The sequence below is a fragment of the Drosophila virilis genome, chromosome 3, assembly GCF_030788295.1.
Source record: "Drosophila virilis strain 15010-1051.87 chromosome 3, Dvir_AGI_RSII-ME, whole genome shotgun sequence".
In the NCBI taxonomy this organism is placed as follows: domain Eukaryota; kingdom Metazoa; phylum Arthropoda; class Insecta; order Diptera; family Drosophilidae; genus Drosophila; species Drosophila virilis.
The window spans coordinates 18,444,999-18,461,710 of NC_091545.1; the positions used below are offsets into that span (position 1 = coordinate 18,444,999).

Genomic DNA, 16,712 nt, shown 5'->3' on the forward strand with positions numbered 1-16,712 from the left:
GGGCCCAGCGGGGGCGGGGGCGGGGGCCCGGGCGTTGTCTCACACACAGCTTACACTTTTCAATTTTCGGAATATTCTTTGGCAAAGCGCCAGTCAACTGATTTACGGCAACAAAGGCGCAGGTTTGGTCTGACTCAATGGGGCTCTGATGTTCCAATTGATGGATGCCCTGACATGCCGCTGACGTTGCTGCTGCTGTACTCAGTAGCAGAAAGCGGAAATGCCCGGTTCAATTATTTATTTAGTTCTCTACAACAACAAAAATTAGTTGCCTTTTGTTATGCAACTCAAATATTTGTGCCGTGTCCTGGCCACGAATGGGCGACCATTGTTAGGGTCATTGTTGTTGTTTTTGGCATTAGCCAGCTCTGTTCTGCCCACTCCGCGCCTGGCAGCTGAACAATTGCAATTGTTGCTTCGCTAAAGGCACTCCGATTCTGCTGGCGCTCCCCCCTCTGGGCACAATTGTTTGCATGCCAATCTGAAGCGCAGGTTGGCAATGGCTATTGGATACCTCCCTCCTTCTCGTAGACCTCATATGGTCATGCTTGCTTTGGGTTGTGTCATTTAAGTGCCTCATAAAAGTGTCAACTTGTTGTTGTCTCTATGGCACTCGTGCTGTCATGCCCTTTGGCCCCCTTCTACGCTGCTCTTCAACACTGCTGGCACTTTGTTCATGCCTGCTTTTGTTTGCGCCCTCACAACTACAACCGCACACTCTCTCACACTCACACAAACACACACACACACACACACACACATAAATATATTTATTTAGCTATATATGGATGGCATGTAGCGTCCAGTTATTTGTGTGTCTACCCCTATGTTTGTTTGTGTGTGTAAAAGGATTTCATTTCATTTCTTTCGTACTGCTTCTTTGTTGTTGTCGGCATCATTTGTTCGGTTTTCATACCTTTTGATAGTCGCTCGGTCTGTCCGACTGTCCGACAGTCCGTTCCTGCACTTAATACATATTTTTGTCACCCTTATCTGGTCAGGGACGTCACATGGCCCCCGATAACATTGTCTGGACCGGACTGCTCTATCCTGCTCAGTCCTGCCTGCCTGCCTGCCTGGTTGAAAGTTTCAGTACCGGGGCAAGTGAAGCAGCCTGAGGACCTGTTATGATTGTCAGCTTGATGGCTTTCTAGCACGTATACACATGAATGAACTTCTGTCCTAAGTTGATTGTGAATAAGCTTAAATTGTTAGCAACTAGCCAGTGATTGGATGCCACCTTTACCTGCCCTAAGTTACGGTTATGGGGATTCCTCACATATCTGAACATTTCTATTGCAAACCATAAACATTGCATAATTCATTTAAGAATATTAATATGGCGACTGGTTGGAGGACTCTGCTTAATTCTTATTAGTTTCTTATCAGATGTACGAATAGATGACTTTTTTAAAGCATTGTTTCGATATTTTTAACAATTTTTATGCATTTTAATGGACTTTTTTTGATGTAGCCGATGAAAACTTGGCCTTTTCCATTCTTTTAACTCCTTAACCCCATGCTGTAAATTCCCCATTCACCCTTTAGTAAAGACTGTTTTCCAATTATAATTTACACATGAAAACCATTTGTCTTTTGTCTGTCTGTTTGGGGCCGACGCTTACGCGACATTCTCATAATTTAGCCACTTGGCAATAATTTAAAGCGGCGTCGCCCTCACTTTCTGCGACTTTTTAGCAAAGTTAATAAAGCCCATGTGGCGGTGGTGCTTTTTGTTCTCTTTCTACCACTTAATTTCCGCGTTCTGTCACCCAACTACGCTCACACACGCACACACACATTCAGGCACATGTGGCTGGGCTCTTGCAGACAGTACGTGACTTCCGGCCAAAACAAAACGTTTTCTCAACATTTTATGATAATTTATTTGATTATTTTCTTGTTAAAGCGCAAACTTTGTCATCTTTTTCTGAGTTTTTCCATTTTATGTTTTGTTACATTTCGCACTTGATTTTCTTTTCGCTTTAGTTTTGTTAGCCGGCAAAAGTTTATGTTTTATTTGGTGTAGCAGACGGAAACGGAAATGTTGCTCAACATATGCGACAGAACAGTTGTCTGACTATGTAAGGGTATCTACGCGAGTGAGCCGCTATATACATATGTGTGGGTGCATGTGTATGCCTGTGTGTGTGTGCTGTGCATAGATACAAAAAATTTATTTATTGCATATTTTTCGGCGCCATATGACACCCCAGCAAAGCACCAGGGCAATTTATTTTCCGGCTGTGCGTGTGTGTGTGTGTGTGTGTGTGTGTGTGTGTGTGTATGGCACACAAGTCCGAAAGTATTTTCCTGCTACTGCCATTCAATCAAGCTACAAAAATCAAGCGGCGAATAAAAAGCAAAACAAATGAAAACTCCACAGACATTTGCTTTTTACAATATACATATATATATATAGTTTTTCTTGTTCCTTTTTGGCTTTAGCATATTTTATTTTTTGTTTAGTTTAGAATTTGGCAGGCTAGCCAAAGTTTGTTTGGCGTCAGCAATATCCTGACTGCGGCGGTTGCAGTTTCACCTTTGCTTTGCGTATTTGCCAGACCACTTTGAGCAGGTGAAAGGCGAAAAAAAAACGCTGCAATTGATTGAGCCCTAAAGTCACACGTGTGTGAGTGAGCGCTTGTATTGAGTGTGTGCATGTGTGTGTCCGTGTCTCTGTATTGGCCAAGCAATCATAGTGAGTGGATAGAGAATTGGTTTTGCCACTCATTTAATTAATTTCCATTATATATTACAATTTTTTTGGTTTGTTTTTGCTCATACGCAAAACTTTTTCGAGTGCATATCCGGGCACCAAAATGGCGCCCGAACTTCCTTCCTTCCGTCGCTCTGCATTTTATTTTACGTTTATTTTTGCACGGATTATAATTGGAATGCATAAATTTTGTTTGCGCTCTGTTGAAAAGTTAAAACGTCGCATCCCAGCATTCCATATTTACCATATTATAATAATATTTTCTGCACGCCGCATTTGCATTTATCCCGATGCCAACTCTCCGCTGTTGCTTTCTTCTTTCCACTCAGCTTATATTGTTCGCTCGATTTGCGAGCACTGCACAACATAAAACTGAATTAAATGCGCGTTTTGGGCTAAACAATTGCCGTGAGATGCTGAAGTGGCCGAAGTTCTGGGATTAAACCGGCGCCGTTTCATCATCGTTTGTTACCATTCGCGCCTTGGCCAAAGTAACAAAAAAAAAAATGAAGAAAAAAAGAGATTTATATTCACATTGCGGTTTTTGCCCACATCCGCCAGCGCTTCCTCTTTACCCAGGCTCAGTGTCTGTTTGCCAGTAGTTTCCTCCATTTGTGAAATGCATAAAATATACATTTGGCGCAGCTTCCACTGCCAACACAGTCATCGTCGTCAACGACTTCTCTTGCTTTGTTTCCTTTTCTTGCCTCTCATTTTAATTCCAAAATTAAGGCATAAAAATGCAATAAAGAATATAAATCCGGCCAGAAGAGATGGCAGGCTGCAGGTGGAGCGGGCAGCCTGGAATCGAGTAGCGTCTCGTACAGACTGAAAGTCGTCGAAACATTTGGGGCCAATTTGGCGAGGTGGGGCGAATCCTTGGGTGGCTTTCTTCACTAATTACTTGCTCTTTGCATAATTGCGCCTTTCATTAAACTCGCAACGCCAAGCGCCAACACAGAGAATTGTTCCTTGGCATTTTATAAATCTGTAAGCAAACGTTTTATTCTTCGCCTCATGCATATGCAAATAATATGCAAATTTGCCGACTCGTAAGTGTAAACGTGAATGGAAGTCCATGTGACTTTGGGAGCTAGCCAAACTTTCCACACGGCCATCAAAGACGCTCCAACTTCTGCCTAGCCATTCGGCAGACAACAAATGCCATGGGCCTTTACTGAGTGTATGCGCGTATTTTAATTGAAAACAAAATGTATAACTATTCTTTTTCTGGTTTTGGTGGTTTTTCATGATTGCTATGCGCGTCTATTTGTATTTGGCGAGGGCAGCTAGTGAAGTTTAAATCGGTGTCAGATAGAAACTGTGTAGGCTTAATTGTGTATTTTAAATTTTATATTTATATATTTGCACTTCAATTGGAAGTTACGCAAAAGAGTGTGATAATCTCTTGGCTACTGTTGTTAGACATAATTTCGTTGAATTTTTACTAACTATTTAGTTTATACTAAACATGTAAAAAAAAAAAAAACATTTTGTTTATTAATAATGTTGTCTTTGGCACAATGTTTTAAATCCTAAAAAATGATTCAATTTTCGGATACAATTTGCGAGTCACAATTGGCACAGCAAAACAACGGGTGGAAAAGTTTTCATTGAAGTTTACGCCAACCCGGGTTTTTGTTGTTTTTTTTTTTTTATATTTTCTTGTCCTTTTTTGTTTGCCTGAGCTTTAGAAATTAATTAAGCATGGTTGGAGCGTGCTGTACAAATTTTCATTTGAAATGACAGTTGCCCAAGTTTGTTGCTCTCAATGTTGCGTTGCGCTGAAGCGTAAATCCCATTTTAATGCCAAGAGAGCTCTTAATTTAGTTTAATTACGGCAAACACACGCGCGCGTTCCGGCACACACACACATATTTACAGAAAGATGTATATATGCATGCTATATACAGCAGTCAACAAGTTTGTTGCCTTGCCTCAAAGGCAATGTCTGGCCCTACTTCCCCTATACAGGCAGGCTGCCTGCGCTTCAATGTGATTTTAATTACAAGAAATATATGCGGCCAACGTAGCTGCAGCGTCAGCCAAAGTCGCGACTCTGCAACAGCTCCACTCGTACAACATGACGTATGCGTCATCAGTAAGTGCCAGACACAGACAGGCATCAGCAGCAGCATCAGCAGCATCAGCAGCAAATTGTTACTATGTGTGAGTGCGTTTATGTATGTATGAGAGCCTGTTGACAGGCAACACTTTTGTACCTGTCACATAATTATGCTCACACGAAACAGTCGCCAAATTCGCAGGTGAAAACAAAAGCAGCCGTTTCCAGCCGCCAGTGGAGACAATGGCAATGGATGCGCTGCGCTGCGACTGCCATGTTGATTATGTGTCCTACGCGCCATCTCGCGCATGTGTTGTGTATGTGTGTGTGTGCGTGTGTGTAACTCACACCTGTGCTTTCAGATTTTAGCAAACTGTGCAATGTGTTCAAAATTTCGTGTCTCCCTTTGCAATTAGCAGCTCTGCTTGCAAATTGTTTGTGAAAATGGCGTTGCAAAGAGCTGTGTGCAGCAGCTGTGAAAACAGAGGCCTGCTGGCAAAAGGGGGGCAGCATCAATTTATATACTTTCATTTGATAAGAAGCAAGTGGCCTGTCCTGGGCATGTCCTGGCTTTGGCCTGCCGCTGAGTGCAGCAACACAGAGCGCCGAAACGTGACTATGCAGACGGACGGCAGTTGGCAGGCTGGCAGCCTGGCAGCCGAGCTGGCAGCTGGCGAGGCAGGCAGAAAGCAAGCCAAGGCAACACTTTATCATGTCAGTTAGCAAAGTGGAAAGACGCAAGTGCACCCCACTTTCCGCCAAACCAAAAGCAAAAGCTGCAATGGCGTATATTATTTTTAATTTCGAGTGACTCGCCCAATGCTGCCAAAAGATACAAAAAAGAAACGACTACAATGAACAGGGTCTAAAGGGATAAAAAACTCAAACGAATTTGACATGCTCTTACAAGCCAAGCAGATTGTTTTTATATCCTGACTAACGATAGTAAAGTAATGAATTAAACATATTTGTTAGCTTGTTTTTCTTGCTAAATTATATTAAAGTCAGCTTTTACTTTCATAAGAGCTTCCGATAATCGGCAAGTATATTATACGGAACATGTACCAAGTTAACAAAACTACGCTTTAACGTTTGTAAAGCTCATGCCATAAGATAAACGCGCTAGGTAAAACTTTTTAGAATAGTCTCTAGTTAACATGGAATAAAATGGAGCTCACACTATTACACTGTGCAACCTGTTCTCAATGTGTACACTCTTCGTTGCGTTGCCAAAGTTATGCGAAAGTTGTGTTGTGTTGTGCGAGCTGCCCTGCCTCCCCTGGGTAAGAACAAGTAAAGGAGCCATGGCCTGGCAAAAGTTAAAAACCCCCAAACGAGTGCTGCTGCGCGAGGACACCGTTGAATATGCAAATGAAAATGCCACAACATCAGCAGCAGAAAACTGAAGCAGCAGCAGCAGCAGAAGCAGGACGAATGAGGTTAAGTTGAGCAGCGTCAATTGTAGCTGACGGAAATGAAAACAAGATGTGTGTAAAGAGGGTGTGTGTGTGTGCGGGTGTGTGAGTGTGTGAGAGTGTGTGTGTGTGTGCAAGGCGTATGCGTTACTTTTGTAACCCTCGCCGAGTGCGGTGCGCTCTTGGGCATAAAATTCAAATGAAAATGTCGCGTATTTTATGAAAAACTGCAACAATGAAACGACTTCAGAGACGTGCCCAGAATCGCAAAATGTGTGTGTCTGCCTGTGTGTGAGTGTGTGTGTTCGTTGCTAAATAATTTTCGTGAAAGGCAACTTTAATTGGATTGTAAATTGTAATTGCTAGCAGATCCGGGCACAAACAGCTTCTTCTTTTTTTTTGTCTTATTTTTGTTGTTGTTGTTGTTGTTTTTTTTTTTTAATTAAAAGAGCCCATGACCGGGCATAGCAAAGACATTTCTGAAAATGTCGTCATCGCTCACATTTGAAAGGGAATCAATTTTGAGCCCAGGCATTGATTGGCTCTTGGAATGGAAATGGCAAAAAAAAAAAAAAAAATAAAACTAGTGAAACTTTGTTTGTAGTTTGCTATTTGCTGTTGTGCGTGTCACATAGCAGGCAGAATTCCACACACACTCGCCTGAACAACAATATTGAAAACTCATTTGGACAGAGCAGCAAAAACAATTTGCAAAATGAAAAACTCGATTGCCACGATTTTTCATAGTTTTTTTTTTGTTGTTGCTGTTTTTTAGTTTTATTATGCTCTCTCGTGCACTTGTCTCGTCGTCGTTATGAAACTTCCAAGTTTGTTGCCACAACTGAGCTGATATAGATGAGCTGCATTAGGAGTGACCTTCAGTCTGCGAGGTTTTGGACTTGATGCCGTAGTTGGTCAATGGGCCACGCTGATGATTCTCGGCTGTAATTAGTGCGCTGCGAGTAAAGCGCGTGAAAAGTAATTATTAAATAAATAACAACGCACATTTTCCACGTTTTTATTTTTTTCTGTCGCTAACCAAGTTTTTTCGGCTGCCCTTTTGAATTGTATGCCCACTTTTTGCCGTTTTTTGTTAACAACTTATGCGTGGCCAAAAAGATCGTAATACGGCCCGACTCAACTTAAATAGACTTGAGCAATAAGTGTTGCGATCAACGTTCGCTGCTCATTAAAAACTAACAACTCATCGCATTTGAGGCAGCGCTTAACGAGTTTCAACTGCTGCCATTGTGCTGGGCCAAAAGCAAAAGTTTCATTTATTTGCCTCGTTTGTTTCCCCATATAATCAGAAAAGTGCCAGTAATGTTAAATATTTGCCCCGGAGTCTCTCTCTTCAGATCTTCAATTCTTCGGCTAAACATTGCCCACAACATGTGTACATCTGTGTACAAATATCCCACAATTGATTAAACAACATAATTTTGAATGTTTTGATCGATGCCGTCTACTCAACGCAATTTATCTTGATTCTATTTGCAGGTATGTATCAAACGACAGCCCCCCCGAGTGTCTCTGGCAACTGGTGGAATGTCAAAGATTGATGCAGTGCTAAGTAGAAATTGATTATAACAACCGCAGCAGGTCTTATTTATTGTGGGCGTGGTGCTAATAAATTATTCGTTTTATTGGGCTAAAAAACAAAGTAAACAAATTTGGTTTACTGATTTTTCACGAAGGGCGTTTTTGTTTTTCAAGATGAGAATGTTGTTCTTTGAAAAGGTAAACAATAGGAAACCCATTTGGAAAGGTCCTCCTTGAGACGTAAGCTATGATTTGTCATAACTGAATAATTGAACATTCGGTTGCAAATCTTAGGCTGGAATTCGAACCCGGAACTTCGTTGCTTCAACTGCCCTAATGGGTTCCTTAGGAAACTTATCTAGCTCGGCTATACGTCCTGACTGACTTTAACAATCCTATGAACATTGTTATTTCTAATTCCAGTAATATTCAATACTGTTGCTCTGAGGTCTCCTCTAATATTATTTGTTTTTCTGTGTGGAAGCAACACCATATTATACCATAGGAATAAATTTCATATTTAACTATCAAACAGCTCCCAGATACAAAATCACGCCAAACTTTTGTATCAACTTGACTTATTTCTTAAGTTTATTTTTTGGTTGTTTATGTTGTGTTTTTTTTTTTTTTGGGTATCAAATGTTTAAACCAACGCAAACTTGACAGACTCTCCAGATAATTGAACTTTGCCTTTTTGAAAGCCAAAGTGGACAGAACATCTATCGTTCATATAATGGAACTTTACTTTTTATCTACTTTTAGCTACTTCTCATCTCTCGAAAGCAAATTTCCAAATGCCATCTAGTTGATGCTTCGCCTCTGTGTTGACGCGCAACAGCAGGGCGCACTTAGCTGCTTTTCGCTCAAAACCATCCCTGCCCCTATCCCCCTTCATCTTTCTCCTCGCCCCTCTCCAGCTAGCTGATATCGCGCCATTTCTCCTCAATCATTTCAATCAGCTTTGGCTCACTTACAGCCTCAGCAACATTGACTTGGCTTTTGGCTTCTGGCTGGTAGTGTGGCCCCATCTCAAGGCTTAATAGCTGGATGGCTGCCTGCTGAGCGCCCCTAAGTGTTTATGCGTATCCTGTGTATGTATTATTGAGTGTGTGTGTGTGTATTCGTGTGTGCTTGTCTGCTTTGTGCCTTAAGTTCGAACTTTAATCAAAGTCAACTTTTATGCGAGCTTTTTAAGGTGCTTTTTTCTGCTCTTGATGGATTTTGTGGCAGCTCTTACCCTGCTTCATATCCTTTTTCCATTCTATCACGCCCTCATCCTGCCCGCTGTGCATTCAGTGGGGGCGTGTCATCTAGAAGCACAACTAAAAACGTAACAAGTTGCTGGGCGCATACGTTGTGCGGGTAGACGCAGAGCTGCGATATAAGAAAGGGCAAAACTTTAAATTGAAAATTGTATTCAAGCGTTAAATTGGCTTTTTTCGGCGAGCTCTGTAAAAACCGCACGCAGCACACATAAATACTCACCTCTGGGCTTCCCACTGCGCTCCTTTCTCACTGTAGCGGCAGTTTGCTGCAGTTTTAAAAAATTTGTTCACTTTTTTTCTTCCCTGTACCCATTGAAAACGGGTGAAAATGGGTATAATGGCTTTTGTTCTTGATCAGCATCAACAGTCGCGTCCATATATCCGTGTCTGTCTTGTATGCAAACAGCTTGAGGCTTGAAATTAGATATTATGTCCTCCTGTCAAATGCGCATATCAAGTTTATTTTGAACGAAAACTCGCGCGGCTGCCACGAAATCAATAAGAATCTACTTTAAGATGACAATTTCAAGGGTGCTCAAAACTCTGCTGGAATTACCAAATTATTGCTCACAGATTAGGAATATATATATATAATTAGATTAACAGCTTAGGTGTTGCGCTTTGGTATATACACACATTTGTTTGCCATACTTAGGGTCCAAAACTTCTAAAAACATCGGGCAATTAACATTTCGGTTATACAAGAATACTTTTTACATAGTGTGAGGCGGACGAAAGAAGAAGCATAGGCTGTGCTTCTGTGTATGTGAACATTTCTGAATGCTTGTGTCGGTTTTTCGGCGCTGAGTACAGGGTATTTCCTAGTGTGGCTCTCCAGATTAAACACTCCTTGTTTTTATACCCTGAACCCATTAAAAATGGGTATAAGGGTATATTGTATTTGTGCAAAATCCAACTGTATGTAACAGGCAGAAGGAAGCATCTCCGACCCCATAAAGTATATATATTCTTGATCAGCATCAATAGCCGAGTCGATCTAGCCATGTCCGTCTGTCTGTCCGTCCGTATGTATGAACGCAAGGATCTCAGAACATATAAGAGCTATAGACTAACTTACTCCGTATCCAAGCAATCGATAAAAATCGATATCGATATCCTGTTTTTTTGGGCAATTTTGGTAAATAATAAGAGCTAGAGTCACGAAACAGGATATGTTGCTTCTAAAATAGAATCTATATATGCATTTAATGTTGGAAGAAGAGGGTTCAGGGTATCCCCTAGTCGGGACCTCCCGACTACAACCTCTTACTTGTTTTTTAATGAACTTTTTGCTGCTCTTAAACTTTTTGCTGCATCTTAAATCAAATGGGGTCCCTGTCATTGGCCTTTGGCTGTTATTGTTGTGCCACATGTGGCCCATGTAAACAATTTCATCAAGATTTACGTTTTGATGAGCACAGCTGCAAGACAAGGAAATACCTCTTTGTTCTAACTCCTGTTCGCTCTGACCTCGCTACCTACCTCTCACTCTCTCGCTCGCTCGTATACCCAAAAAGCAATCCAATAATCGGTGTATGTTTTGCATGTTAATTATGCTCGCTCGTGTTCTCTCTTCGTTGCCATGCTTTATTGTCATTTTCATGTTTTTGCGTATTCAATAAACGCAGCAACTGCGGCCTACACACACATGCTGAATCACTGCCCTCCACCCCGCCTACCCTGTCCCGTGCACACCATTTGGCTAGTCGATTCTATGATTTTGACATTTGTTTTCGGGTGCCTCTCTGCATGCAAATGACGCTGGCGCTGATAGCAACGCATACGATTGTTGGCTAAGAGCAGGGGCAACTGTGATGTAAAACGCAGGGGGCGTGCACAAATGGTATGGCAACCAATAACACACACACACACACACACACATACATACTCACACACTCGCAAGCGCTTGTGTCATTTGTTTTAGGCTCGTTTTGACAGCTTTGCCTGACCAAGACTTTTGGCCTGTTATATAATGAAGTGTGTGCCATTTGGGCTTTGGGCTGTGCATGAAAACTAGTCGAGACTGTATATAATACTGTGGTGATGTTTTAAATCCGTGAGCCTAACGAGACGAGCTTATAAACTACGAAATACTCTGTTCACTGTTCATTTTAGCATAGGGTTACGTATCTTTCCAATAACGATGATTTTCAAGCGAAATAACCTTTTAACTTTTGAGCCTCAGGATCCCAACTAAAGTTGTACATGATTGTCATCGCATTTTGTTCAGTTCTTGGGTATCTTATTAAATACCTTAGCTGATTTTGTAACAAAAAAAATACTTTGGGCGGCATCAGCCTTGAATGTGATTGAAGCAAACAGTAGCTGCAGCCTGCTGGCACTGGAAACACTTCGCAAATTATCTTTGAAGATAAGAATGTAAGTTAATGTGGTTGCGAAATCGGTTGCGTGCCAGATAGCCATCAGTATGCTGGCGATATTTATGAGACGCGCCCGCAGGATACAGGCTTTAATGATAGCCTAAAAGAGGGCACTTAATTTCAGCTTCATTTGGGTAGCTGCTTTTCTTGCTCCACACAATCAATAACGATTTGATGATGAGGGCTGCAGCACAGGATTTCACATATCTACCTAGGCACCACTTTGCTCCTTGTGTGTGCGTGCATATGTTCGTGTGTATCTGTGAGCGAAACGAAAGCGAAATAATAATAAGGGCAGAATTAAAGTAGCCACAGAAGAAGTCATGAGTTGGGCATACAAAAAAGAAATTGGTCAGCAAAAACTACAAAAAACGTGAACTGTACGCTGCTGTCAAGTATGAGTTTATTTTAGTAGATTGTTCCGAACAAAAGCGAAAACTAAAAGTAGCCAACTTTTTGCCTCATTTCTGTTTGTTGTTTTTGCTGCTCGTGTCCTGGCCGCCATTTAATGCCCGGCTAACACGCAAACCTTCCAACTCCCGGCCAAATTTGTTGCTGTCTGCCACCGTGGAAAAATTCTTTTATTTTTGTTTTCGCGTTGAGCTGTTTTTTTTTTTTTTTCTTCTTCTGTTTAGTGTGTGTGAAAAAACTAATAAAGGGGCAATTTAGGCAATTCTCGTTGATCGTTTGCTGTGGGCTGTGGAAATTTGTGATATCTGTTCTGTCTGGGGGCCAGGCCAACAATGGAATTTATAATGCCAATTATGAGAATTTATTCAACTGCATATTAACTTCAATTGCCATTGGGTTTGTTGGAAGCATACAATAAATGTTTCTAACCAGTTAATTTATGAAGATATTTCAGTATATAACAAATATTAAATTCATAAAGTAATCTGAATACAGCCAGAATGTGCTCAAGACCGGAATGAGATTAAATAATACATTTTTTGTTTGTTTACAAAGACTTTTAATAGCCAATAAATTTGTATAGAATCTGGTTGACAAATTTGCATTTAAATAAGTAACATGAGTAAAAGTAGGCTTAAATACGCTTCATGTAGATTTCGGTTTATTCTTTTTTATGTTTTAAACTCAGTCAAGGCTGATTGTCATATTTATTTTTAAACTGTATTTTGTTTTCAATTCAGATTAAGGTTAATAACATGATATTTTAATGGTTACGTAATGTTTTTTTTTTTTGGGTATTAAAAAATATAAGTTATTTTGTTATTAAACGATTTTCGATTTGTCACAGAATCAATACACTTCTCTCAATATAGAGAACAGTGTAAAGATATAAAACTCTTTGGGAATAACTGGAGCATTTAAAACATCTTAGCATTTCCGCATCTGCTTACTTAGAAGCATCTGTTTCCATTATACTTCATGCTATGTACATACACAAACTCATGTGCACTTCATCAACGCCTACACACGCGCGCCCGCACACACACGCACACAGATGTACATCTCTGGCTCATACATCTCTGTTAAGTCAGCACTTTGGAAATCAAAATAATACACAGCTTTTGCCACGCCCTGAGCTAAGATCAAAATAAATAAAATAAATGTTACTGATTTTTTTTGTCACACCCGCCCCTCTAGTTGTTGTTTTCTTGTTATTGCTGCTGCTGTTCATGTTGTTGTTGTTGTTGTTGTTGTTACTGCTGGAAAAGCCATTACATTTATTTATGTATTTGCTTTGGCTGCGTACTTGGAGGCGCCTTTGCTTTGCCACGTTTGCAATCGCCTCGTTTGACAGTGAGCGCTCAAATATATATATTTTTGTTTAATTTCAATGCTAGTCACGCATATCCTGACGGTGCGTAACCCGACCCCCTGCTTGTCATTTACTTAAAATGTTATTTATAAATTTTCGCGTGCCTTGTAACGTTTCTTTGTAATCTCAGCTGCTTTGTTAATTTACTTTTAGGCATTGCCTGGTGTAAGACTTTGCCGTCATATACACAGACACTTCTGCATTTCCTGTTGTTGTCTCTGTATTGCATTTTCCGGGAAAACGATAATTACTTGACATAGGTAGGCGACTAGCACATGGCGCATCGGCATGGTTATGTTAATGCCAATGCTTAGTTGAATGGAAAATGCCTGCAGCTTATCTATTTTTGAAATTTATGATTTCGAAATGCGGTCGTAAGAAGCCAACGCCCTTGCTACGCAGTTCTGAGTACTGCGATGGCAGAAACAATAACAAAACAAGCGAAATATTTCTATCTTAATGAATTTGACCCCCAGTGTCAATTTAGACTGATTAAACTGCCAGACTGGGCCTGAGAGCCGCGAGTACAGAAAATGTGTTTTTTGTTTTTCAAGTGCAGAACGAATGCTACTCTCTCTCCCTCTCTCTCTCTCTCTCTCTCTCTCTCTCTCTCTCTCTCTCTCTCTCTCTCTCTCTCTCTCTCTCTCTCTCTCTCTCTATCTCTCTCTCTCGCTTTGCCTTTTTCGCTCTCTGTATCTCTCCAAGTCTCGCATCGATGCGCTAAGCGGAAGCAGCTGCTCTGTCAACAATTTTCTCGTTTGTTTATGTAATTGAAACATTTGCCTAATAATTATTGCTATTATTTTTTTCACGCTTTAATTACATTTCGCTTGCTTTTAATCATTTGGAAACAACGCCTGGCGCTTAATTTGTATGCAGTCTAAAAATATACACATTTTATACCCTGTACAAAAAATAAATATTAAGTTTATATATTACTGATCGCCTTGGATAAGTTCATCTGCATGTTTCTTTCAGAACTTGTCTCTCAGTTCGAACGGCACTGAGTTTTAGCTGCAGGCATACGTAGCATACGTCCCAGACGCTTAGATCGGACTTCTATATCATATAGTCCCTGTAGAAATAATGTACAACTGTCGAATGGTTGTAGGATATTTAATCATCGGTGCACTTGAATATACTTATGCTGGTTTAGAAATGAATTCACAAATCACCAAATTTGATTTCCTCTTAATATGCACATAATTAGCCGTATTTATAAATAGTGATTAGTTATGCATATGTCTAAGCCATAAACGGTGGCAATAATTAGTCAAATATATAAAAAAATGCAACTAATTTTGCAGTTGACAAAACTTTTGATCATCCACAAATTCTCATTGAAACATTTTAGCTGTGGGTTTTAATATATACTGTAAAGAACACAATCATAATTTGTTTAGATTGTATAATTTATTAATTATATCTGTTAAAATCCACTTAAATAGTCAGCATAAGCTGTAATAATTGAGCCTAAAGACTAATTATAATTTTTATTTTCTTCTTTTCAGGTATGTACCATGTCAACACTGCATAGCACAATAGAGGTATCAAGTAGTGTATAAATTAATTCAAGTGTATAGCTTGCACATGTGTTGCAGTATTTTGTGGTCGCTTTTAACTAAATCAACACTCATTTCCCTTGCAATCCAATTGTATATATGTTAATGTACCCGGGTCTCAGTCATAAGTGCTATTATGCCTATTTTAAGCCCCATATATTCATTATACGCTCTTTCAGAGCCTGCCGCTCTTGTAAGCGCCTTAAGACTACAATATGTGGAAATGTATGTATATGGGCCTATATGCGCTTGTATACATATGGAATCGTGTGTATAGTCTTGGGTGCCATATCCATGCTGCCTTATTTACTACGCATTAATGCCACAAATTAAAATGCTGTGCCGTATGTCGCTGCCATTGCCATTGGTGCTTAATGAGTGGAGCTCCTACAACGTGCTGTGTCCCTTGAATGTCTGGAGTCTAATTTTAGCTATAGCTGACTGGCTGCCCAGTTCCCTGACTGTCAGTCTCAATGCGGCTTGCCCGGGTCCGGGGTCGGCACTCAGACAGTAGCCTACAGTCGAATACGCGCAGCATGGGGTGACCGCTCTCAAATCTCAACAGCACGGAAGGGAGAAAAAACATACATATACACGCGGAGGTAGCAAAGAACTGAAAGAAAACAAAAAGAGCTGAAAACTTTATTAAAGACCAGATCCGACTGCTCCGTCCGTCCGATTGTCTGTCTGTCTGACTGGCTGACGACGAGCACTCCATACGCAATTACGACAAAATCCAGTGCGGTATATCCGCGCCGGGTGATAATATGAACAAGCAACGGAGCAGGGATAAAAATAGACAAGCACACACACGCCGTGTTGCTCACTGAGTTACTCAGTTACTTGCCGAGAAGAAGTTGCCGGAGAAAAAACGATGCTCGAGTCAGAAAGGATATTGTAGCAAATGGCTGCGAACGGACAAAGAGAAAAGAGCCAACGCGTTGAGAAAGAGCAGAGGGAAACAAGCCGGAATGTTACGAACAGCTGCTGCCGACTTCTCGACACACTATTCACAATACAATAATAGCTAGAAGCAGGCTGTGTTCGTTTTCAGCTGGGCGTGGCTAGAAAATGTTTATACCATGTCCGATGTGTATATTCACAAGTATTCATATATGTCATGTGTAACATATTCAACTTTAACATATGCGAATTAGTCAATATGCTTGATTTCAATTTGCTGAACAGTGTATATGAGTTGCAACAGATGCCTTCACCATGTGTTGCATTTCAAAGTGTGTGACTTATGGGGCAAGCAGAACGCTTGCCAGATGAGTCGATAAAATGACTAAAATCATTGAACAACATGAAATTGCATTCGGTGCGATTTCAATTACAATTGCAACCCAAAATGCCTTCGATCCACCTGCAGCTGCAGACACACATAGATATATATCAAACCGCATGCAAATCAATCAATTCCAATGCGGTCTGCTCAACAATGCCCAGTAAACGGGGAATGCAATATTGCTTGAGCTGGAGCTACATGTTATTCATTTTAAAGCCGATTCGTATAGCTCGCCATTAATTAATTCCATGAGATCCGTATACGAAACGTTCTCTTGCTGCCAACGGACATTGTTTGGAATTCTGCAGCCCGTGTATACCCGATAGAGCAGGATAGCCAGGATTTTCGTTAGCTGGCAGCTTGTATGCAAATGATTTTCGTATAATTAATATCAAACAGCCGTGTTCTTAAAATTGCATTCTCGGCAATGGCTGACTCCTTGCTTGCTGCTGCACTGAATAGTAAAAATATTTGTATAAATACCAAAAGTATTTGGCATCACATGAAATATGCATTTATGCCGCCTGTCGTACTGGAAGCAAAAGAACTTCCGATGCCTGCAGCTGAAGTTTGTCAGTGCAAAGTTGAAAAATGTTGTAATTTTTTGCACTTTGCCAACTCAAAGGCGAAAATATGCATAATACATCAGCTGGGCAGCAGCTGTGTTAATGGATGTGAGTTCGTTCGGTTTG

General features: G+C 40.6%; 1 protein-coding gene across 26 annotated transcripts in view; it reads left to right on the forward strand.

Annotated features, from left to right (window-relative positions):
- Positions 1-16,712, forward strand: part of Rbfox1 (RNA-binding Fox protein 1) — a 122,360-nt gene that overhangs the window by 66,115 nt on the left and 39,533 nt on the right. For 24 of the 26 annotated variants that reach the window (XR_011416525.1, XR_011416526.1, XR_011416527.1 and 21 more), the window contains exon 3: positions 14,682-14,717. The exons of the other annotated variants lie outside the window; for them this stretch is intronic. Coding sequence is in view for 21 of the 24 variants with exons in the window: in XM_032435439.2 (XP_032291330.1) it covers positions 14,682-14,717 (36 nt within the window). In the remaining 3 variants the exon portion in view is untranslated. The remainder of the gene's footprint in view (positions 1-14,681; positions 14,718-16,712) is intronic. 26 annotated transcript variants of the gene reach the window in all.